At 42.3% G+C, this 25,881-nt stretch overlaps 1 protein-coding gene across 4 annotated transcripts in view; it reads right to left on the reverse strand.

Annotated features, from left to right (window-relative positions):
- Positions 1 to 25,319, reverse strand: part of clstn1 (calsyntenin 1) — a 68,147-nt gene extending 42,828 nt beyond the window's left edge. For 2 of the 4 annotated variants that reach the window (XM_023991179.2, XM_023991177.2), the window contains exon 1: positions 25,056 to 25,319. In XM_023991179.2, coding sequence (XP_023846947.1) covers positions 25,056 to 25,137 — 82 coding nt within the window. In that variant the 5' untranslated portion in view covers positions 25,138 to 25,319. The remainder of the gene's footprint in view (positions 1 to 25,055) is intronic. The other 2 variants (XM_023991178.2, XM_023991176.2) reach the window with 1 other exon arrangement.
- Between the last annotated feature and the right edge of the window lie 562 nt (positions 25,320 to 25,881).

Genomic DNA, 25,881 nt, shown 5'->3' on the forward strand with positions numbered 1-25,881 from the left:
CGGTTAGGACATCTACTTTGTGCATGACYCAAGTCATTTTGCCAACAATTGTTTACAGACAGATTATTTCACTTAGAAGTCACTGTATCACAATTACAGTGGGTCAGAGGTTTACATACTCTAAGTTGACTGTGCCCTTAAACAGATTGGAATATTCTAGAAAATTATGTKATGGCTTTAGAAGCTTCTGATGGGCTAATTGACATKATTTGAGTCAATTGGAGGTGTACCTGTGGATGTATTTCAAGGCCTACCTTCAAACTCAGTGCCTCTTTGCTTGACATCATGGGAAAATCAAAAGAAATCAGCCAAGACCTCAGATAAAAAAATTGTAGACCTCCACAAGTCTGGTTCTTCCTTAGGAGTAATGTCCAAACTCATGAAGGTACCACATTAAACTGTACAAACAATAGTACGCAAGTATAAACACCATGGGACCACGCAGCTGTCCTACTGCTCAGGAAGGAGACGTGTTCTGTCTCATAGAGATGAACGTACTTTGGTGCGAAAAGTGCAAATCAATCCCAGAACAATAGCAAGGTGCTGGAGGAAACAGGTACAAAAGTATCTATATCCACAGTAAAACGAGTCCTATATCGACATACCTGAAAGGCCGCTCAGCAAGGAAAAAGCCACTGCTCCAAAACCTCCATAAAAAGCCAGACTACAGTTTGCAACTGCACATGGGGACAAAGATCYTACTTTTTGGAGAAATGTCCTCTGGTCTGATGAAACAAAAATAGAACTGTTTGGCCATAATGACCATTGTTATGTTTGGAGAAAAAAGGGGGAGGCAGGCAAGCCGAAGAACACCATCCCAACCGTGAATCACGGGGGTGGCAGCATCATGTTGTGGGGGTGCTTTGCTGCAGGAGGGACTGGTCCACTTCACAAAATAGATGGCATCATGAGGATGGACAATTATGTGGATATATTGAAGCAACATCTCAAGACATCAGTCAGGAAGTTAAAGCTTGTTCGCAAATGGGTCTTCCAAATGGACAATGACCCCAAGCATACTTCCAAAGTTGTGGCAAAATGGCTTGAGGACAACGAAGTCAAGGTATTGGAGTGGCCATCACAAAGTCCTGACCTCAATCCTATAGAAAATTTGTGGGCGGAACTGAAAAAGCATGTGCGAGCAAGGAGGCCTACAAACCTGACTCAGTTACACCAGCTCTGTCAGGAGGAATGGGCCAAATTTCACCCAACTTATTTTGGGAAGCTTGTGGAAGTCTAACTTGGGTCAAACGTTTCGGGTAAACAATTTAAAGGCAATGCTACCAAATACTAATTCAGTGTATGTAAACTTCTGACCCACTGGGAATGTGATGAAAGAAATAAAAGCTGAAATAAATCATTCTCTCTACTATTATTCTGACATTTCACATTCTTAAAATAAAGTGGGGATCCTAACTGACCTAAGACAGGGCATTTTTACTAGGATTAAATGTCAGGAATTGTGTATTTGGCTAAGATGTATGTAAACTTCCGACTTCAACTGTAGATATAGTTAAAGTGACTATGCATAGATGATAAACAGAGTAGCAGCAGCGTAAAGGAGGGGTTGGGGGGGAGTGGCGGGACACAATACAAATAGTCTGGGTAGCCATTTGATTACCTGTTCAGGAGTCTTATGGCTTGGGAGTAAAAGCTGTTGAGAAGCCTTATGGTTCTAGACTTGGCACTCCGGTACCACTTGCCATGTGGTAGCAGAGAGAACAGTCTATGACTGGGGTGGCTGGGGTGTGACAATTTTTAGGGCCTTCCTCTGATAGCACCTGGTGTAGAGGTCCTGGATGGCAGGCAGCTTAGCCCCAGTGATGTACTGGGCCGTTCGCACTACCCTCTGTAGTGCCTTGTGGTCGGAGGCCGAGCAGTTGCCATAACAGYCAGTGATGCAACGAGTCAGGATGCTCTCAATGTTGCAGCTGTAGAACCTTTTCAGTCTCCTGAGAGGGAATAGGTTTTATCGTGTCCTCTTCACGACTCCTTGGTGTGCTTGGACCATGTTAGTTTGTTGGTGATGTGGACACCAAGGAACTTGAAGCTCTCAACCAGCTCCACTGCAGCCCCGTCGATGAGAATGGGGGCATGCTCAGTCCTCCTTTTCCTGTAGTCCACAATCATCTCCTTTGTCTTGATCACGATGAGGGAGAGGTTGTTATTCTGGCACCACCCGGCCAGGTTTCTGACCTCCTCCCTATAGGCTGTCTCGTCGTTGTCGGTGATCAGGCTTACCACTGTTGTGTCGTCTGCAAACTTAATGATGGTGTTGGAGTCGTGCCTCGCCATGCAGTCATGGGTGAACAAGGAGTACAGGAGGGGACTGAACACCCACCCCTGAGGGGCTCCAGTGTTGAGGATCAGCGTGGCAGAWGTGTTGCTACCTACTCTCACCACCTTCGGGGCGGCCTGTCAGGAAGTCCCGGATCCAGTTCCAGAGGGAGGTGTTTTGTCCCAGGATCCTTAGCTTAGTGATGAGCTTTGAGGGCACTATGTGTTGAATGCTGAGCTGTAGTCAATGAATAGCATTCTCACGTAGGTGTTCCTTTTGTCCAGGTGGGAAAGGGCAGTGTGGAGTGCAATAGAGATTACATCATCCGTGGATCTGTTTGAGCGGTATGCGAATTGGAGTGGGTCTAGGGTTTCTGGGATAATGGTGTTAATGTGGGCCTTTGCCAGCCTTTCAAAGCACTTCGTGGCTACGAACATGAGAATAGTATAATATATTTGACTCAATCATTGAAATGGGTGAGCCTGTCTCTGACACCAACAGGTCAAACCTCGGATAGAAGGAGAAGAGGGACACTCGAGTCATTTTTCTCAGGCAGTCTGCAGCGATATTTAGATTTTGTTGAAGCAAGAGAGGAGAAGCCGGTCTCACATAAGTGGGTAGAATGAAAGGGGATTAACATCTTCCATCTGGCTGAGTAACGGGTATTTTCCACTGCTGACCAGCCAGAATGTGGAAAGGCGCATCTCATTAAAACGAGCGCGCAAGCCTTGGTCACAGGACAGTTCCAATAGTTTATCCTCAAGAACTGGTGTCAAGATGTGAGTCTCTTCAGTGCTGGTGAATGGATTACGCATCCACTGCTTTCCCGGGCTAGGATCACATTGTGAAGGAAAGTAATCCTCGAATTTAAGCAGTTTGAGAGTTTGGCTCAGATATAACCCCATTAATTTACGCATTACCGACATCAGCCAGAGTTGAGAAAAGGGGGAACATATCGAAAATGCCTCTATCCACCAATTTTTTCATGTCGAATCAACTAATTTGAAGGGGTGTCCACATACTTGTGTGTGTGCGCGCACACACACACAGTGCATTCAGAAAGTATTCAGAACCCTTGACTTTTTCCACATTTTGTTATGTTACAGCTAGGGATGCACGATATATTGGTGAACATATCGGAATCGGACYATATTAGCTAAAAATGCCAACATCGGCCCGATGTCTAGTTTAACGCCGATGTGCAAAACCGATGTCAAAGCTGACGTGCATACCTATATAACGTAAGTAGATGACGTAATATGCCACGGGAAAAAACAGTGCTACACAGAACAAAAGCAGAAAAATACTAAGCGCACACTTTCAACAACTAAACAAGTTCAAGTTGAGCAGTCATTTGAAAGGATAACATTTCAGCGAGACAACTCAAAGGCGAAACCCATTAACGCCAAGATAATGGAATTCATTGCCGTTGACAATCAGCTGTCCTCTGTCATGGATGATGTTGGCTTTCGCCGACCGGTCAAGCCCCCGGTACACGACTGACATTTGGACCAGCGATGTCAACCCCATGAGCATTATGAGCCTGACAACACAGTGGGTCGACGAGGATTTCGTACTGAGGAAAGAGGTATTGCATGCTCAAAAATGTGCTGGTTCTCATACCAATGCTGCCATTTCAACGGCATTTGAGAACATGTTTGAAACATAAACACTCCTAGCGCCATTCGAACAACTGACTCGAGAAATAAGCTAATCAACTGCATCTGCAGCAAACGTGTCATGGCATTGAAACGCCTGCTCAACAAAACTGCAGACAGACCGTGGGGTTAAAACTTACAAAAGTACTCAAGGCTGTGAACAAGCGATTTGGTGGCATTCTCTCTGAGCCGCTTAACAGTGTCGCCACCATGCTCGATGCTAGGTACAAGGACCGCTACTTCGATGCAGACAAGAAACAGGGTTTACATGAAATGTTACAGACACAGCTGGACAAGATGGAAACAGACAATGACAGTGCCCCCCGAGGTAGAGAGGCCACAGACAGACAGAGCTGAAACTTCACTGCTTGACACGTATGATGAAATCCCAGTTGAGAATGAAACGACTGAACAAATGACCAACGTAACAYCACAGCAAGTAAGTGAAAGAAATAGGTTTTGATTATGTTTTACTGGTAATGGGGTTCATATGTAAATGCAAACAAATTAACTTTTCGGTCAGTGTGGTGTGTGTAACCTTTATTTAACTTCTTTGGGATAGGGGGCGGTATTTTGACGTCTGGATGAAAAACACGCCGAAAGTAAATTGCCTGCTACTCAGGCCCAGAAGCTATGATATGCATATAATTGGTGGATTTGAATAGAAAACACTCTAAAGTTTCTAAAACTGTTAAAATAATGTCTGTGAGTATAACAGAGCTGAAATGGCAGGCGAAACCCAGACGACAAACCATAAAATAAAATAAATTCAGCATACCACTGATTTCAATGGCTAGCACTTTTATAATAGGGCGAAATCGTCCCCGATTGCAGTTCCTAGGGCTTCCACTAGATGTCAACAGTCTTTAGAAAGAGTTTCAGGCTGGTTTTTGGAAAAATGAGGGAGAAGCAGTCGTTTTTCTAAGGGCTCCCATTTTGGCTGTAGTGTTTCCAAGCGCATGGCCGAGATAGCGCGTTKTTTTTGTTCATCTCCGGTAAAGACAACGATTCTCCGTCTTAAATTTTATTGTTTATTTGCGTATTAGGGTACCTAATGTTTGATTATAAACGTTGATTGACTTGTTTGGATAAGTTTATTGGTTACGTTTGGGATTCATTTTGTATGCATTTTGACAGAGGGAAAACGAGTGGATAATTGACTGAAACGCACCAGCTAAACTGAGTTTTTATGGATATAAAGAAGAACATTATCGAACAAAAGGACCATTTGTAATGTAACTGGGACCTTTTGGAGTGCCAACAGAAGAAGATCTTCAAAGGTAAGGCATATATTATATCGCTATTTCTGACTCCCTGGTTGAAAATGATTTGTTATGCTTTTGTATGATGGGGCTCTGTCCTCAGATAATCGCATGGTTTGCTTTCACCGTAAAGCCTTTTTGAAATCTGACACCTTGGCTGGATTAACAACAATTTAAGCTTTATTTTTTGTATTGTACTTGTGATTTCATGAAAGTTTAATATTTCTGTAATTTAATTTGAATTTGGCCATTTCACCGGATGTTGGCCAGGTAGGACACTACCGTCCCACCTATCCCAAAGAAGTTAACTAGGCAAGTCAGTTAAGAACAAATTCTCAGTTTACAATGACGGCCTACCCTGGCCAACGGTGGGCCAATTGTGCGCCGCTCAATCACTGCTGGATGTGTTACAGCCTCGATTTGAACCAGGGACTGAAGTGACGGCTCTTGCACTGAGAAATATTACATTTACATAAGTATTCAGACCCTTTACTCAGTACTTTGTTGAGGCATCTTTGGCAGCGATTATAGCCTCAACTCTTCTTGCGTATGACGCTACAAGCTTGGCACACCTGTATTTGAGGAGTTTCTCCCATTCTTCTCTGCTGATCCTCTTGGCTGTGTGCTTAGGGTCGTTGTCCTGTTGGAAGATGAACCTTCTGAGGTCCTGAGCGCTCTGTTGCAGGTTTTCATCAAGGAGCTCTCTGTACTTAATCTTTCCCTCGATCCGGACTAGTCTCCCAGTCCCTGCTGCCACCACCATGCTTCACCGTAGGGATGGTGCCTGGTTTCCTCCAGACGTGACGCTTGGCATTCAGGTCAAAGAGTTCAATCTTGGTTTCATCAGACCAGAGAATCTTGTTTCTCATGGTCTGACAGTCCTCTAGGTGCCTTTTGGCAAACTCTAAGCAGGCTGTCATGTGCCTTTTACTGAGGGGTGGCTTCCGTCTGGCTACTCTACCATAAAGGCCTGATTGGTGGAGTGCTGCAGAGATGGATGTCCTTTTGGAAGGTTCTCCCTTCTCCACAGAGGTACTCTGGAGCACTGTCTGAGTGACCATRGGWTTCTTGGTCACCTTCCTGACCAAGGCTCCCTTGATTGCTCAGTTTGCCCGGGCGGCCAGCTCTAGGAAGAATCTTTGTGGTTCCAAACTTCTTACATTTAAGAATGATGGAGGCCACGGTGTTCTTGGGGATCTTCAATGCTGCAGATATCTTGTGGTAATCTTTACCAGATCGGTGCCTCGACACAATCCTGTCTCGGAGCTCAACGGACAATTCCTTCGACCTCATGGCTTGGTTTTTGCTCTGACATGCACTGTCAACTATGGGACCTTATATAGACAGGTATGTACCTTTCAAATCATGTCCAATCAATTGATTTTACCACAGGTGGACTAATCAAGTTTAAGAAACATCTCAAGGATGAACAATTGGGCGGCAGGTAGCCGAGTGGTAGAGCATTGGACTAGTAACCAAAAGGTTGCAAGATCGAATCCCCGAGCTGACAAGGTAAAAATCTGTCGTTCTGCCCCGAACAAGGCAGTTAACCCAATGTTCCTAGGCCGTCATTGAAAATAAGAATTTGTTCTTAACTGACTTGCCTAGTTAAATAAATATAAAATAAAAGCAATGGTAACAGGAGGCCCTGGAGCTCAATTTCTAGTTTTTCTAGTCTTATAGCAAAGGGTCAGCATACTAAAAACCTTCTGTTCTCTTCGGCATTAGGGGTATTGTGTATAGATTGATGAGGACAGTTGTTTATTTAATCCATTTTAGAATAAGGCTGTAACGTAATTATTTTTTGAAAAAGTCAAGGGGTATGAATACTTTCACGAATGCACTGTATGTATGTATGTATGTATGTATGTATGTATGTATGTATGTATGTATGTATGTATGTATGTATGTATGTATGTATGTATGATATATATATATATAAATAAATAAAATAAAACACAACACACCTATTTTATATATTGAGAGAGAAAAGGAGTTTCCTCCGAGGAGCCTCCACTGGTATAAAAACTTTAACCCATGATCTACTCAGCATTTTTCTAAATCTGCTATTCCCCCCAAAAACTGAGAACAAGCGGAACCCATGACCAAAGCATATCGTCTTACTGTTAGTCAGACTTCTCTAAGTGCTTGGCAAGACAAAGACAATGCAATTGAGGCTAATTAAGTCAAACTAATGGGTCTAGGCCCTATRCATGGAGCCAGACAGATAAGATAATAAAATGGGGGTAAGGAGATGTGGATGGCTTAGAATCATTTAGATATGTGTATGATGTGCATGTGTAGGGGTTAACTAACTCGAAGCCAAGAGCGAGGAGGAATTCAGATCCAAACGGCTTGATGTGGCCTTCTGTGTCACAAAGACAAATCAATTTGCTTGCTTCAGCATTCCAGTGCACACTGGAGCACAACGTATTTGCCCTAGAAAGCATTTCACTGCACCTGCGATAATATGCACAAATCTGTGTACGCAACCAATAAACTTGAATTTGAAATAGCACAGCCACTTCCAGACAAGGCAATAACAGTGGGAAAACAGTCCACTAACCTTAGAGCATTCTGTGAGCCAATGCGGCTTGTCCTTGTGGACATAGAGATCCCTGGATGAATCCACTTTAAAGCCGCCCCAGCCCACCACTAACGCACCTGTTATGTGTGATATCAACCATATGTAGAACCTGCAGTGGACATACACACTTGCATATGCAGTGCACAGGACACTACTGTACCTGGTATGCAATCCTGTTACCCATCATGTACATTAAACCTACAGACATCTAGGCCTAATCCTATAATGGGATGCTCCTGGGCTAATCTCTATTGGTCTTCTTGCATCCTATCTCCTCGCCTCCCTCCCAACAGTATTGGAGGAGAAGGTCCCTCGCCTAATGAGTTRTTCTCCAATGTGTTTTTAGAAGGAGTTGATGAGAGATGAGATTATGCGAGGAATCAAGGTGAGATGAATTGACAAAAGAGCCCTGCTTCATTTGCTCACAAGTTCAGCAACTAGCAAGAACCCTAAACAAAGGAGTGAAGGCTCTATGTTAGATAGCCGAGGCATTTCCCTTCCTATGCAGGTTTCATTGCCTGTTCTGACAAGCTACATTACCTCTAAGCTGCACACCTCCTCCAGGACTGCCACACAGAAATGCCATGCCGCGCAGTGACACAAGAGATTGAGAACTTCACTGAGATCGCCCCATTAGTTTGCACTATATAGATCAATGTTTTTTCTGTGATCGAATCAACATTAAAAAATTAGCCCCTTTTCAATGCAACAAACTGAGTTTGTGATTTTTTTGTAGTGCAGGGATAGCCCACGAGCGGTCTTTCAATCACCTGAGGGAATACGCTTTTCAGAGCTAGCTCGTTAGCCAACATCTTCAACAAGTCAAGATTAACAATTTTGAAAAGATAGGGCTTGAGTCAGTACAGATGGCCCTTAAAGCAGATCTAGTATCAGATACCCACATATCCTGAGTTACCAAATTGGATAGCAATTTAAAAAAGGTATGACTCTGGATCAGGGGATAGCTAAAATCAAGTTTTACATATGTCAAATCAACAGAATTTTTCAACCACCCAAATCTAAGAGATTCAGGCTGATGAGGAGGCACGGCTATCCAGCTTCCAGTTTTAGACAGAAGCCAATAGGCTATTGAGCATAACAGATTTGTTCTATTGGTAGGCCTACATTATGCWCCACAATAGCCATTTTAGAGACTAATTTGAAGCCCCCMATCTTGGWGTTGTAAAGCCAGTTTTTTWTTTTTAAGCCAAMTWACTGCAATTCTACACATTTCTCCATGGAGCTGAGAGAAAATATAGCTATTTTAAAGCACATTTCCTACAATTCTACATATTTTGCCATGACGCTGAGAGAACATTTTGCAGTTTTAAAGCTAGTTTCTATGCATTTTGCCATGGCTAATGCTGTGTTATTTGCTCAAACATAACAAAATGAATAATGCTAAACTCATTGTTTAGAGAATTTTAAATTCTCCCCATCTAGCTTTTATTTTGGTGATTGTTGGCTCTCAAAGATTAGGCCTATATTATAGAAAAATATATACAGTACCAGTCAAAAGTTTGGACACACCTACTCATTCAAGGGTTTTTCTTTATTTTAATATTTTCTACATTGTAGAATAATTGTGAAGACATCAAAACTATGAAATAACACATATGGAATCATGTACTAACCAGAAAAAGTGTTTTAAAAATCAAATATATTTTATGTATTTGAGATTCTTCAAAGTAGCCACCCTTTGCCTTGATGACAGCTTTGCACACTCTTGCATTTTTTCAACCAGCTTCATGAGGTAGTCACCTGGAATGCATTTCAATTAACAGGTGTGCCTTGTTAAAAGATKATTTGGAATTTCTTTCATTCTTAATGCATTTGAGTCAATCAGTTGTGTTATGACAAGGTAGGGGTGGTATACAGAAGATCGCCCTATTTGGTAAAAGACCAAGTCCATATTATGGCAAGAACAGCTCAAATAAGCAAAGAGAAACAACAGTCCATCATTACTTTAAGACATGAAGGTCAGTCAATCCCGAAAATTTCAAGAACGTTTCTTCAAGTGCAGTGGCAAAAACCATGAAGCGCTATGATGAAACTGGCTCTCATGAGGACCGCCACAGGAAAGGAAGACCCAGAGTTACCTCTGCTGCAGAGGATATTTTCATTATAGAGTTACCAGCCTCAGAAATTCCAGACCGAATAAATGCTTCACAGAGTTCAAGTAACAGACACATCTCAACATCAACTGTTCAGAGGAGACTGCGTAAATCAGGCCTTCATGGTCGAATTGCTGCAAAGAAACCACTACTAAAGGACACCAATAAGAACAAGAGACTTGCTTGGTTTTTCAACAGGACAATAACCGAAACATCCCTCCTGGCTGTGTAAGGGCTATTTGACCAAGGAGAGTGATGGAGTGCCGCATCAGTTGACCTGGCCTCCACAATCACCGGAACTCAACCCAATTGAGATGGTTTGGGATGAGTTGGACCGCAGAGTGAAGGAAAAGCAGCCAACACGTGCTCAGCATATGTGGGAACTCCTTCAAGACTGTTGGAAAAGCATTCCAGGTGAAGCTGGTTGAGAGAATGACAGGAGTGTGCATAGCTGTCATCAAGGTAAAGGGTGACTACTTTGAAGACTCTCAACTATAGTTTGATTTGTTTAACACTTTTTTGGTCACTACATGATTCCATATGTGTTATTTCATAGTTTTGATGTCTTCACTATTATTCTACAATGTAGAAAATAGCAGAAATAAAGAAAAACCCTTGAATGAGTAGGTGTCCAAGCTTTTGACTGGTACTGTATATGTTTTTATCGATACAGTTACATACCGCAATATATTGTTTGTACAATATTACTTAAATATATAACAATTATTTTGCTAGGTAGTGTTAGCTAGCACTGGTCTGGAGTATCTGGAGCCATCCTATAGCGCGTTCTCCATCTTCTTTTTAAATAGTGTTCAAAGTTCTGCACTTTAACTTCCATGACTGATTAAAACAAATTTTCTCATGCTCTGTTGTCTGGTTTGATGTACAATATGTAGTGTCCAATATGTTTGGAACACAATTTAATCGCAGTATCAAATTACAATACATATAGAATCGGAACCTAGGTATACGGATATCGTATCGTGATGTGCCTGGCAATTTCCAGCCCTGGTCTTGATACCCCCTAGCGCCGTCACTATTAGGATAACATGTGCTCCTGGGCCTACATGCTCTACATTTCTATACTGCAGTCTAGGGCTGTCCCCGAATAAAAACAATCTTAGTCGACCGAGTCGTGTTTTTTTTCCCGACCAATCGATTGGTAGAAACGTGTATTTTTCCATATATTGACACCCTCTGTGTTTTAATAAAATTAACTATGTGCACTGAGCTTGTCTGATGCTTTAAGCACACCATTCAATTAAGTAATTAAGACACACAAATGACTAGAGGGAGCCAGAGATCAGGACAGCCTAAACAGAATATATATTTTTTTTAATTAACTGTTCCCGACCCTCCACCTCCCGCTTCTGCTAGACTTCACTGATCTGGTGTTATGCTCCTGAAGTTGCCGGTAATAGGCTACACCAGGGGTCAGAAACCTTTTTCATGTCAAGTGCCAATTTATCTTACCATTTCTGCCAATCTGCATGCCAGTTATGATTTTCATATGCACATTTTTTTGGAACAGTTTCATTTATAATAGTCTTTGTATCCCAAAATCATTGTCATGTGGTTAATCTAAATTCTATTTAAATCTAAATGAAAATTATACAAATCTACAAGTATCTTCTGTTACCATTGCCAACTATGTAAAAATAGCCTACATAAAGCCAACAAATAAAAACATTGCAGCCTGATAGTAACCTGATAAAAATAAATATCCTGGGGCCTCCTGAGTGGTGCAGCGTTCTAAAGCACTGCATTATTAGAGGCGTCACTACAGACTCGGGTTCGATCCCAGGCTGTGTTACAGACAGCCGCAACCGAGAGACTCATGAGGCGGCGCACAGTTGGCCGGGTGTCGTCCGGGTTAGGGGAGCGGGATGTCCTTGTCCCATCACGCTCTAGCGACTCCTTGTGGCGTGCCGGGCGCATGCACGCTGACTTCGGTCACCAGCTGTACAGTGTTTCCCGACACATTGAGACACATTGGAGCGGCTGGCTTCCGGGTTAAGCGAGCAGTGCGGCTTGGCAGGGTCGTGTTTCAGAGGACGCATGGCTCTCGACCTTTGCCTCTCCCGAGTCCGTACGATATCACAAAATTGGGGAGAAAAAAGGGGGTAATTTTTTTTAAATTATATATATATATATATATATATATACACACACAGTTGAAGTCGGAAGTTTACATACACCTTAGCCAAATACATTTAAACTCAGTTTCACAATTCCTGACATTTAATCCTAGTAAAAACTCCCTGTCTTACGTCAGTTAGGATCACCACTTTATTTTAAGAATGTGAAATGTCAGAATAATAGTAGAGAGAATGATTTATTTCAGGTTTTATTTCTTTCATCACATTCCCAGTGGGTCAGAAGTTTACATACACTCAATTAGTATTTGGTAGCATGCCTTTAAATTGTTTACCCGAAACGTTTGACCCAAGTTAGACTTCCACAAGCTTCCCAAAATAAGTTGGGTGAAATTTGGCCCATTCCTCCTGACAGAGCTGGTGTAACTGAGTCAGGTTTGTAGGCCTCCTTGCTCGCCACATGCTTTCAGTTCCGCCCACAAATTTTCTATAGGATTGAGGTCAGGGCTTTGTGATGGTCAATCCAATACCTTGACTTTGTTGTCTTAAGCCATTTTGCCACAACTTTGGAGTATGCTTGGGGTCATTGTCCATTTGGAAGACCCATTCGCGACCAAGCTTTAACTCCCTGACTGATGTCTTGAGATGTTGCTTCAATATATCAACATAATTGTCCATCCTCATGATGCCATCTATTTTGTGAAGTGCACCAGTCCCTCCTGCAGCAAAGCACCCCACAACATGATGCTGCCACCCCCATGCTTCACTGTTGGGAGGACATTTTCCAAAAAGTACGATCGTTGTCCCCATGTGCTGTTGCAAACCGTAGTCTGGCTTTTTTAGGGCAGTTTTGGAGCAGTGGCTTCTTCCTTGCTGAGCGGCCTTTCAGGTTTACTGTGGAGAAAAAATACTTTTGTACCTGTTTCCTCCAGCATTTTCACAAGGTCCTTTGCTGTTGTTCTGGGATTGATTTGCACTTTTCGCACCAAGTACGTTCATCTCAGGAGACAGAACACGTCTCCTTCCTGAGCGGTATGACGGTTGCGTGGTCATGGTGTTTATACTTGCATACTATTGTTTGTACAGATGAATATGGTACCTTCAGGCGTTTGGAAATTGCTCCCAAAGATGAACCAGACTTGTGGAGGTCTCACATTTTTTTTCTGAGGTCTTGGCTGATTTCTTTTGATTTTCCATGATGTAAAGCAAAGAGGCACTGAGTTTGAAGGTAGGCCTTGAAATACAATCCACAGGTAACACTCCACTGACTCAAATGATGTCAATTAGCCTATCAGAAGCTTCTAAAGCCATGACATCATTTTCTGGAATTTTCCAAGCTATTTAAAGGCACAGTCAACTTAGTGTATGTAAACTTCTGACCCACTGGAATTGTGATACAGTGAATTATAAATGAAATAATCTGTCTGTAAACAATTGTTGGAAACGTTTCTTGTCATGCACAAAGTAGATGTCCTAACCGACTTGCCAAAACTATAGTTTGTTAACAAAAAAATTGTGGAGTGGTTGAAAAACGAGTTTTAATGACTACGACCTAAGTGTATGTAACTGTATATTTATATAAATACCCTGCATTGGCTACACATGGCCCGTCTGCAACGAACTTGAAACATTGTATCAACTGGGTTCGGCCCGAAGCTCGAGCTAGCAAACTTGTATAAAATATTCAGGGCACTCAGAGTTTCCTGTGCTAGTGAGCTTGGGACAGACATAGATGTAGGCTATTTGCGCAATAGATAAAAAGTAAATCAGTTTTTTTATGACATTTCGCTGGATCAGAGCATGACATTTTTCCCTGTGAGCTGGAAATATTTTTCAAATACATTGAGGAACTATTGTCACCACCAATGGATGTAAAAACAGACTTTGTATACCTCCTGTTTGAAGTGAATACATTTGCGAGCAGGGCAGGTAGCCTAGACCTACTTCTATGCGTAATCAGGTGCACGTCCTTACTTCCTAAAATTGACAAAACTTGTAAATGGAATGAAATAAAGCAAAACTTGTCTCTCACAGGTGTAGCATAGGTTGTGAGCTCTGCAAACAACTTGTCCACCCCACCCCATTGGAGGCTGAAGAGGGGAGGACGTTTCTTAATAAATGGCTGGAACGGAGTGAATTAAATGGCAACCATGTGTTTAAAACCATTCCACTCATTCCATTCCAGCCATTACCACGAGCCCGTCCTCCCCAATTAAGGTGCCACCAACCTCCTGTGGATCACACAAATAATGAGAACTGTAAACGACTAATAATAGTATATTGAACACACTAACAGAAATTGCCATAACCAAACAAACATTGTATATTAGAAATTATGGGAATTAAATGGTAAATGTACTACTGGTGACACACCACATGGCCAAAAGTATGTGGACACTTGCTTGTCAAACATCTCATTCCAAAATCATGGGCTATAATATGGAGTTGGCCCCCGCTTTGCTGCTATAACAGCCTCCACTCTTCTGAGAAGGCTTTCCATTAGATATTGGAAAATTGCTGCAGGGACTTGCTTCCATTCAGCCACAAGAGCAGTACTGAGGTCGGGTACTGATGTTGGGTGATTAGGCCTGGCTCGCAGTTGGCATTCCAATTCATCCTGAAGGTGTTCAATGGGGTTGAGGTCAGGGCTTTGTGCAGGCCAATCAAGTTCTTCCACGCCGATCTCAACAAACTATTTCTGTATGGACCTCGCTTTGTGCACGGACGGGGACATTGTTATACTGAAACAGGAGAGGGCCTTCCCCAAACTGTCGCCACAAAGTTGGAAGCACAGTATTGTCTAGAATGTCATTGTATGTTGCAGCGTTAAGATTTCCCTTCACTGGCACTAAGGGGCCTAGCCCCAGACCATTATTCCTCATCCACCTAACTTTACAGTTGGCACTATGCATTCGGGCAGGTAGCGTTCTCATGGCATCCGCCAAACGAGATTAATCCGTCAGACTGCCAGATGGTGAAGAGTGATTCATCACTCCAGAGAACGCGTTTCCACTGCTCCAGAGTCCAATGGCGGCAAGCTTTACACCACTCCAGCTAACACTTGGCATTGTGATCTTAGCCTTGTGTGCGGCTGCTCGCCCACGGAAACCAATTTCATGAAGCTCCCGCCAAACAGTTATTGTGCTGACGTTGCTTTTGGGGGCAGTTTGGAACTCGGTACTAAGTGTTGCAACCGAGGACAGGCGATTTTTACGCGCTGTGCACTTCAGCTCTCGGCGGTCCCGTTCTGTGAGCTTGTGTAGCCTACCACTTCGCGACTGAGGCGTTGCTGCACTTAGACGTTTCCACTTCACAATAACAGCACTTACAGTTGACCGGGGCTGCTCTAGCATGGCAGATATTTGGAGAACTGACTTCTTGGAAAGGTGGTATCCCATGAGGGTGCCACGTTGAAAGTCACTGAGCTCCTCAGTACCGGCCATTCTATTGCCAATGTCTATAGAAATTGCATGGCGGTGTGCTCAATTTTATACATCGATCAGCAATTCACACAATGAAGTTATGAAACAATAAATGCGCACAAAATGGTGGGAGAGAGCTCATTCTGGAGAGAGAAGTGCCTTGTGGATCATAGCCACGCTCCCCTTCTTATTGGACTGTGCCATCCCTGCGGCCTCCGCAATGGWTTAGCCCACTGAGACAGGCGCAAATCAGACAGGTGTTTCATGTGCCATCAAGCTATTTGCGACTGCTCGGCAAAAAATATATATATATTGGTCGACCAACAGCCTATCGACCAAACAACCGACCACTCGACTAAATGGGGTCAGCCCTACTGTAGTCTAAACAGAACCAGAGCATTATTCTAGAGCAAGTCTTTGTCAAGCAACATAGTTCTCAGCACATTTGCTACAACCATGCTGACAATCACAGTTTGTTTAGAATGAGTGCTACTGTTTTTACAGTAAAATGATAGCTTCTGATCCTATGAATGATAACATTTGGGAAAATGGCATCAGTTGCTGCTCCAAATGTGTATACATATTAGTAGTTCCCAACACACAAGTGCTGTACAAAAAGAGGCAGGGCAGTAAAACTTAGGCTATTCAAAAAGCACCACACCAAACCACAGACCTGTTTAGCAGCATTCTCTTCATTGAAAAGATCCCAGTACGGTTTGACCTCTTAACTGTGCTCAAATACTTCCTGTGAGAATTACAGGCCCACTATAGCCCCTGGTAATCCTGCATTACAATGGTACGCCCACACACACTCTACACAAACTAGTATCACCATGCTAGCTACCACCGTGACATCTCTACCTCTAAACAGGGAGCTGATGCACTCCCATTATCTCAGTCACTGCTGAAGCGCTCTGCACGTGTCCATTAGCCTATTGTCCATAGCCTTTACTATTGGCCCAACAGAAGGCTTAAGCAGATAAGATAACGCTGGGCCACCACGGCCTAAGAGGAGAAGTACAGCACAGCTCTCCTGACTGCGGCATCACCATATCAGATGATCAATCTGTGATGATCAGATGAACTCATATCAGCTAGTAATGGGAACTTCTGTGGTTGTTGTGTACTAATGAAACAGGCAGGAGTTGAATTAGGCAGTTGTAGTTGTTGGTGAAGCAATTAGTGAATGCTGCAATCCAATGGCCAACAAATTGTATCTTAAAGGAAATGCAGTTCCCTTGCATTCCAGCTCAATTGAAACCAACAGCTCTCCCCACAAACTTAGAGCACTCCACGGTATTTGACTCAAATGGTTCTATAAAAATTGTACGTGTTGAACGCTTATAGAGATGATGCAATCGGGTGCATGTTCAATAAAAACAACCACATAACCCCCTTTGCACCAGCCCTGACTCCTATGTGTGTTGCTTCAAAGACTAAATGCGCCCGCATGGTTCTTGGCCAAAACAGTTCGGAAGAGTTTGTGCATATATTATGATGTTTTTGACTCCAACAAGGGTTTTTTCGGCGATTCGGGCACAATACATTTTTTCTTGAGGCAAGCGGAAGTCGGTAGCCGAAGTCTATGCACCCTTGTTGACAACTGGTCAACAGTAGGGATTCTTCAATGAAATGCCTGTAGTCATTCAACGAGAAGACGACTTCTCCTCATGCACATTTTTTCACTTGAATACTGCACCAAACATTATAGTCAGATTCAAAATTGCACGACTAAGATCACGACAAAAAAAAATCTATAATGACATTTGAGTCATAGATTAATTATGACTATTTTTAGGGAGTGTATACTGGCTACAGCGTCTCAAAATGGACAAACAGTACTATTGCTGCTTTTTTCTTGTTTTTCAAGCAAGCAAGGTCTTTTAAGGGAGTACGGGAGCACACTTGTTCGTTTCGCCAAACTGAAYCATGCTGACGCCTTTAGTGTTATGCCTAAGGTAAAAAAAATATCTAGTGGAAACACCAGTCAGACAAGGTTGACGAAATGTGATGGTATTCAATTAATCCAAATTCAAGTCGAGGCATGACTTAACCTACAACACGGAGGAGTGGTGGACCTTTGAATTCTATTGACATGGGGTAATCAATGGACTCAATCTGTCCACAGTCCAAAACATTGGGGGCACACTTCTGTGTTTGCTGTGCTTATTGACAGAAGCCGCCTCCGCCACAGAGAGTCAACTGTTCTGGGGAAGCCGTGGTAGTCTTCACTAGAGCCCTCTGGGCAAACCCAGGTCTCATGGCACCACTCCCTAAATATCCCTGCTCACGCAAAACACAGGAGAGCCTCTCATCAAGCGCCCCAACCACGAAACGACGTTTGTTTGTCCACCGAGCAATCAATCACCCCCCATCCCTCCACCAATCCACCCTCCACCCTTGCAACAAGGCCAGACCATTATTCTCTGAGAAGGTGGGTGGTGGAGAGTGGGGTCATTGAGGGCTTGAATGTAACTCAATCACCTCTCTGAGAGCGAGAGAGACACACACAAGAGGCTATGCAGTGAGAGTGAGGGAGTGAGAGTTTGCAGGAGTCCACCCCAGTCCCAGTACAGGACTGCATAGGCCGGTGAGACCTGTGGATGTGTGACTGCAGCAGGTAAATGGGTTCTCTGGTTACCCGTTTCCCAGGACAGCTCCTGGTATTCATGTGTTCAGACATAAAGCTCCAGAGGGCTATATTTCTCCCTAGTAACAAAGAAGCTCTGGGAAGGGAGAGATGCCACACCAGATAAGGCAGTGCCTCTGCTTTATGGCTCAAATTACAACCAAACACCTCTGTTTATGTTACAAGGGCCACAAATGGCAACTTGTTGTGGTTTCACCATTACCAAGCACTGTAAATGTTTCATCATTAGGACACAGTTAAGGATTGTTAGTGACAGGTCAGGAGGAGGCGTCATTTTTTGTTTTCATTACGGTCAATATATTTGACGCATTCAGCAATTCATTCTGAAAATCCATTGATTATATTTTTCAATACCATAGGTTTCATAGGAGTTTCTGTTGGCTTGTTTTATTCCAAAACCCTCCATTTCCTGCACTGTGATCAAATGTCATTCTGATGTAGCCTAAAAGTGTTGTAACTGAACCCAAATTTCTTGAACGCAGCATCTGCAATTTCAACAGCCTGATCCTGTCACTTTGTTTGGAAAGCTGAGGGATGGGAATGGGGAAATGTAAACACTCAAATTCGTAGACAAAGCTACAGATTGTGCCTTTACCATGGCAAATACATCATCTGAATGAAATCAACATTTCATACATTCCCAGACTGCAATATTTATGTTAATCTATGCATCAGCTGTTCCGCTGTATGTTCTGTGAATGTAGACACAACAACATGGCCAGCTGACCGAGTATGACGAAGAACAATTTAATATTCACAATTGAATGACCCATTCTTGACAGGTCACTGACTCAATTCAGCTGCCAAAGGGACCAATCGAAAGAAAGTCACCACCAGGCCTACTTAAAGCTGGTTGTCAGTGGTTGTCTTTTCCTCTGGCAAAAAAATGMCACACTGAAGAAAATCGAAATGCTCAAACTATGCACTTTCTGAAGATGAGCTTATCCGCGTATTCTTGGGGGCTTTTAACAGTGACCGCATTGTGACGTTCTCATTCCGACTCTGGGCCCAAAAGCTCTTTGTTACACTGTGAATTCTATGAATAAATGAGGCAACGATTCAAGAGTTCACTTTGAGACAGACACCTCATTATAGGGCAAGAATAGTTTTGCAGGGAGGGGGTCACAAATCCATTCAAGGCATTATCATTATCTTACGGAAAAAAGGCTAATGTTTTGTTGTGATCTGAGGGAGATATTCCTGTGATGGAAACAACAGAAAATGGTGAGGTGTGACCATATTCAATACACCATCTGTATAGCTTACATACAATGAACATGCACTTTAAGCTGTAGGCTAATACAGGGATTCTTCCAACAATGTAGTTTGATAATAGATGGCTTTACAAGAAATTGTGTCACAGGGATAGAATTTTGAAGAAAATCACAAAATATAACAAACAAAATCACTTAGTGGTTGGTGGCATTTTCTTGACCATTTCCCAGCTGAAAGCAATGACATTCAACTAAACTTACAGCCTAGGCCTAGTACAGGAACAAAAAGCTGTGCTCATTAATAGAGTAGAATAACAGTAAATCTCTCTCTCCTTTATATTTCACATTTGACCCATAATGCCATCGATACCAGACAAATCTGGTTTGCTAGGAAAACAAGCCTGTAACCGGATCCTGATTTTAGTGCTGAACGCAACAAATGTAACAATATTATCAGGGGAAAAATGTGCCTTTTGTTATCTTTACAAGAATCCACAAAATGTTTGGTTTACGACAACAGATTCCTGGTGTATCATGCATTCGTTTGTCACTGACGTTTTGCAGTTCTCTTTTAGCTTATCATTTTGTGATAAGAAGACCAATACTATTAGCACACTTAGACCTAAGGGCTAACCGGCATTTGGTGTTTAAAACAAACTGGCCTCTGAGGTGCACCTGTCCACTGATTTCAAAGACAACTTCAAAAAATATAGGAAATGCATTTTATGTGACAAATACAAGGGTTTACATTTGTCACGTTTACAAAACCACAAAACATGGAATTTGTCTTCCCTCTTACCCTTTGTAATCAAACCAACCTTCTGTATCAGTGCTAGGTCTGTAGACTACATTCCGTGGGCATCAATAAGTTAAATCAACATGTGTCTCCCTCATGAACAGCAAGCAAAGCAAGCAGCAGGCCTGGACAGCTAGGGAACACTCGCACATGATTTATAATATAATAATGATATGTGCATTTGTTAACTCCACTGAACAGAAAGCTGGGAACCCAATTTGTTAATTGGATGATGAATGAGCTGCCGAGATATTCTAGCAGCCAGCTTTCTTTGTCTGTGTATAGAGGCTGAGGCCCATGCATCATCGTGCAGAGCTCTGCTCAGGCAGGCCAAGCATTTGACTGGGAGGCATAAGGGGAACCATTGGCTGGATACACTTTGTGTGGTAACATCAGAAAGCTAGGAAACATCGCACAGTATGAATGTGCCATTATCAATCATAATCTAAACCCATCCAAGCAGGATTCATTCCAATCATGTAAGTGTAAAAATCCTTGAATAAACTATTTTGCTGAGTCAAATGATTGAGGAAAGACCAGTCAAGACTCCTGGATTGCCTCAGAAATTTGAACAGAATGTGTTTTTGCGGAAGAGGCACTTGTTGTCCCCCAGGCTGACAGACTGGCTATGCTTTGCTTATGCTAACTTAATTTTGGCCACTTAAAATAAGGATGCGCCTAAAATTAGGATAGTCCAAGAGATGCTTGCAGATAGAATAGTGTCTGGGCCCCTATTCAATAACAGCCTGAGTAGGAGTGCTGGTGTAGGATCAGGTTCTCCTTGTCCATATAATCTTATGAATGATGACCTTAAAAGCCAGTACCTTGTGTTCTCTTTGCATACAGTAGTGACACATCTGAATGTGTGAACCTACTTTATTAATAACATAACTGGTTACTTGGGCTCCCGAGTGGCGCAGCAGTCTAAGGCACTGCATCTCAGTGCGAGAGGCGTCACGACAGACCCTGGTTTGATTTCAGGCTGTATCACAACCGGCCATGATTGGGAGTCCCATAGGGCAGCGCACAATTGGCCCAGCGTCATCCGGGTTAGGGTTTGGCCGGGGTAGGCCATCATTGTAAATAAGAATTTGTTTTTAACTGACTTGCCTAGTTAAATAAAGGTTCAATTTAAAAAAAATAGGTACCAGGCCTGACATCATTGGATCTCTATGCTTGCCATACCCTGCCACTGCATCATACCCATACAGTGCCTTGCAAAAGTATTCATCCCCCTTGGCATTTTCCTATTTTGTTGAATAACAACCTGTAATTTAACATAGATTTTTATTTGGATTTCATGTAATGGACATACACAAAATAGTCCAAATTGGTTAAGTGAAATTWAAAAAAATATTTGTTACAAAAACTTATTTAAAAAATTAAAAAACGGAAAAGTTGTGAGTGCATATGTATTCACCCCCTTTGCTATGAAGCCCCAAAATAAGATCTGGTGCAACCAATTACCTTCAGAAGTCACATAATTAGTTAAAGTCCACCTGTGTGCAATCTAAATGTCACATGACCAATCAAGCGACATTATGAAGACCAAGGAGCTCTCCAAACAGGTCAGGGACAAAATTGTGGAGAAGTACAGATCAGGGTCGGGTTATAAAAAAATATCCGAAACTTTGAACATCCCACGGAGCACCATTAAATCCATGATTAAAAAATGGAAAGAATATGGCACCACAACAAACCTGCCAAGAGAGGGCCGCCCTCCAAAACTCACAGACCAGGCAAGGAGGGCATTAATCAGAGTGGCAACAAAGAGACAAAGAAACAAAGAGACAAACCCTGAAGGAGCTGCAAAGCGCCACAGCGGAGATTGGAGTATCTGTCCATAGGACCACTTTAAGCCGTACACTCCACAGAGCTGGGCTTTACGGAAGAGTGGTCAGAAAAAAGCCATTGCTTAAAGAAAAAAAATAKACAAACACGTTTGGTGTTCACCAAACGGCATGTGGGAGACTCCCCAAACATATGGAAGAAGGTACTCTGGTCAGATGAGACTAAAATGTAGCTTTTTGGCCATCAAGGAAAATGCTATGTCTGGCGCAAACCCAACACCTCATCACCACGAGAACACATCAGTGAAGCATGGTGGTGGCAGCATCATGCTGTGGGGATGTTTTTCCATCGGCAGGGACTGGGAAACTGGTCAGAATTGAAGGAATGATGGATGGCGCTAAATAGAGTGAAATTCTTGAGGGACACCTGTTTGTCAACCAGAGATTTGAGACTGGGACGGAGGTTCACCTTCCAGCAGGACAATGACCCTAAGCATACTGCTAAAGCAACATTRGTGTGGTTTAAGGGGAAACATTTAAATGTCTTGGAATGGCCTAGTCAAAGCCCAGACCTCAATCCAATTGAAAATCTGTGGTATGACTTAAAGATTGCTGTACACCAGCGGAACCCATCCAACATGAAGGAGCTYGAGCAGTTTTTCCTTGAAGTATGGGCAAAAATCCCAGTGACTAGATGTGCCAAGCTTATAGAGACATACCCCAAGATTATTGCAGCTGTAATTGCTGCAAAAGGTGTCTCTACAAAGTATTGACTTTGGGGGGGTGAATAGGTACGCACACTCAAGRTAATTTTTTTGTCTTATTTCTTGATTGTTTCACAAAAAATATTTTGCATCTTCAAAGTGGTAGGCATGTTGTGGAAATCAAATGATACAAACCCCCAAAAAATCTATTTTAATTACAGGTTGTAAGGCAACAAAATAGTAAAATGCCAAGAGGGTGAATACTTTCACAAGTCACTGTACATTCAAAAAGTGGCCACACAAAGACTTCTGAGGATATTTCTAAAATTCAAGAAAGGACCTTCAAGTGAACACAATGGAAACACCTTTGAAACGAGTGATCAAAAAACAAATATATTAATTGAATGAGCAATGTGAATTGTTTCATGGTCTTTTGCAGTGAGAATTGAGCTTGTCATCATCACACAAGCATGCAACAGAACACAATTATTGTTGATGCATTGCATAGAGGCAATTGACCTTTAGACAATAAAGATAAGCTCACAGCAAGATGTGGATTTCACAAGTCGCTTTCCTGATAAGGTCTGGGAAGTGAGCAGGTGCACTATCCAAACACAATGCCAAAAGAGAGAGTCATACACTGCCTGGAACTGGGCTGAAGGTCCTCTATAGGCTAACGTTATACAGCATAATCCAAAGAAGAAGAAAAAAGAAAAAAACAGTGTTTACAATGTTTATCATAAGACATAGGCTAATCAATAATCATGGAAGAAAAACATAGACTACTTTTAGTCTTTTCTAATAATAAAATGTGAAGCACAAACTAGCCTTTAGCTTAATGTATCCATTATTGTCTCAAATACTGTATATAGGCTATTATGTTATTTGCATGGTATTCAAATCATGTCTAGACTGAGTAATTAAATGACCACATGGATAGGCTACAATTTGATGTGATCACGGAAAAGGAGGTTATTGCTTTTCAATGGTGGCCTCTTCTCAAGCATCCTCAGCTGCCTGACATGGCAACACAGTTATCACAAAGAACCAGAGTTGCTGGTGGAGCCTTCACTGTTTGACATCTTTGGATCTTAAATCGATATGACCCTTGCTAAAAACAATGAAGACGAATATGAACGTGTTCCTATTACTCGGAGCCTGTCGTTTTGATCTTGAAAATGGGTGTGCCGTGGGGGAAAAAGGATACATTTCAATCTCCAGTGTTGCGCCTAACTGCGCATGTTGAGCACCTGCCTTAACATGAAAAGTAGGCTACATTTGGAGCGTTCACATTGAGAGGTCACTGGATAAAGGTAGATAGATATGTTCTATACATTGATACTGAGAGGTCTTCATCTTTCAATATTGAACTGCTGGCGCGACGTGGACTGCCCTGCAGCAAAGGCATTCAATGTTGGCAAACTATTTATTCTTGTGTCTAATCCGTCCATCATATCTTTGGCATTTCAGTGAGGACCGCTGATGCACCTGCAGCATTGTACTATCAGTATAATAGGGCTTTTGCTAAGCCTGTGATATCGCATTCATTTTTAAACCCAGATACAAATGGTACTTGTGAGAAGGGTCTGCAATGCGTAGTTAACAGGCGACGATCAGACTTTGTGCGCCCGCAGCGTCGGTAAAACGATTAGGCTACCAAATCAAACATCTGTATTTAAATAAAATTGCCCTAACAATGTGTTTGAGGCATTTAAACATGCACTTAAATCACGGCTTTYGGGTAAAGTAGATTTGTATTATTTTTTAAACATTATCCATGTTACACAAGTGCTACGTAGCCTACTTGGCCCGGTATCCCAAACGCATTTTAAAGCTAAGTTCGATGAATTTAATCTTAATTAAGATGCTTTTGGGAAACCGGGCCCTGAAAAATAAAAACAGGTGAATGAAGCAGACAAGGGAAAGCCTATAGGCTAACCATAGTATGGGCTCTAATAAGTTAAGGGCTATATTAAATATATAATGCCAACGTGTATGTTTGCAAATTGAATTGTATTTATGCAGATAGGCCTACAATGGATGGGCACCCAAAATAGCATTGACGTCTGGCAGAGGGGCGAAACAGAAAACAACCTCGTTCATCCATACAGATATAACGGCCCCTCATCATTTCATGATACTAATAAAAAATTACAGTGACGATGCAAAATTGATAGAATTTAAGTTGGGTTTGATTGCATTTTTGATCAAATAGCTACAGTGTCGCGCTATGCACTGACACGGACGAATAGTCTACTTTGTAGTGAGCGACATCCATCCGCTATGGCAATCAGTAGCCTTGTCAGGTTGACCAGATACATCCCTTAGGAATGCCATCATCTGGGTTATTAATTGTAGCCTTTTATAATAAACAATGTGTAGGCAAGACGGAGCATTGGCCTTAATTTTCCTTACATGAAAGGAGRTCGTTCGCACGAACATATAGACAGACAACACAGAGATAAACCCTCGTCTTTGGCTTACCTTTAGCTGCCTCCACCGCACATAATAGTCCGAGGACCAGTCCGACAACGGATGCAAAATGTTTATACCTTCTGATCTGCATCCCAAATTCGAATTACAACACGGGAAAATAAAAACAACCTTCTTATATCCTCGCCTATAATAAAATATATAGCTCTCTCAAGAAAAACAATTTCAGAAGATGTATTCTGCAACCGTGATACTCCTAAAATGGCCGCCCCCAGCGCCGCTTTGCTATTCCCTTCTATCGCCACTCGCTCTCTCGCAGTTTTGCGGACCGATGGCTAGTGACGTCAATACTGTTATTGTGGGAGTGCTTGCAGCTAGTTGAGCACAGACAGTCATACTCAGACAGAGGGCGAGGGCCAAATACTTCTATTGGTAGGATGAGTGACAACCAGGCTGGTGACACAGAGGGGATGTACTGTTGGGTGCAATAAGGCCTACAATAACACTTTCTTATATCCTAGTTCCTAATCAATCAATCAAATGTATTTATAAAGCCCTTTATTACAACAGCAGGTCACAAAGTGCTTATACAGAAACCCAGCCTAAACCCCCAAATGGCAAGCAATGCAGATGTAGAAGCAAAGTTATAGGAAGCTCTAATGTTTATGATAAATAAAATAAAACTGAATAGGGCAGCTGTTACAATACTATGTCTGCTATCTGTGTAAGTAAAGCAGGCCTAAATAAATACACGCACACACACCTGTCTTCACTAATGATCTACTGAGAGGCCATATTCCTTCTTGTAACCTTTCTTTTACCTTTGTGTTCAACCTTTGATGTTTTGTTCACTCCAGAACAGGTGAACACATCTATC

Source organism: Salvelinus sp. IW2-2015, linkage group LG7 (assembly GCF_002910315.2).
Source record: "Salvelinus sp. IW2-2015 linkage group LG7, ASM291031v2, whole genome shotgun sequence".
NCBI classification, from domain to species: domain Eukaryota; kingdom Metazoa; phylum Chordata; class Actinopteri; order Salmoniformes; family Salmonidae; genus Salvelinus; species Salvelinus sp. IW2-2015.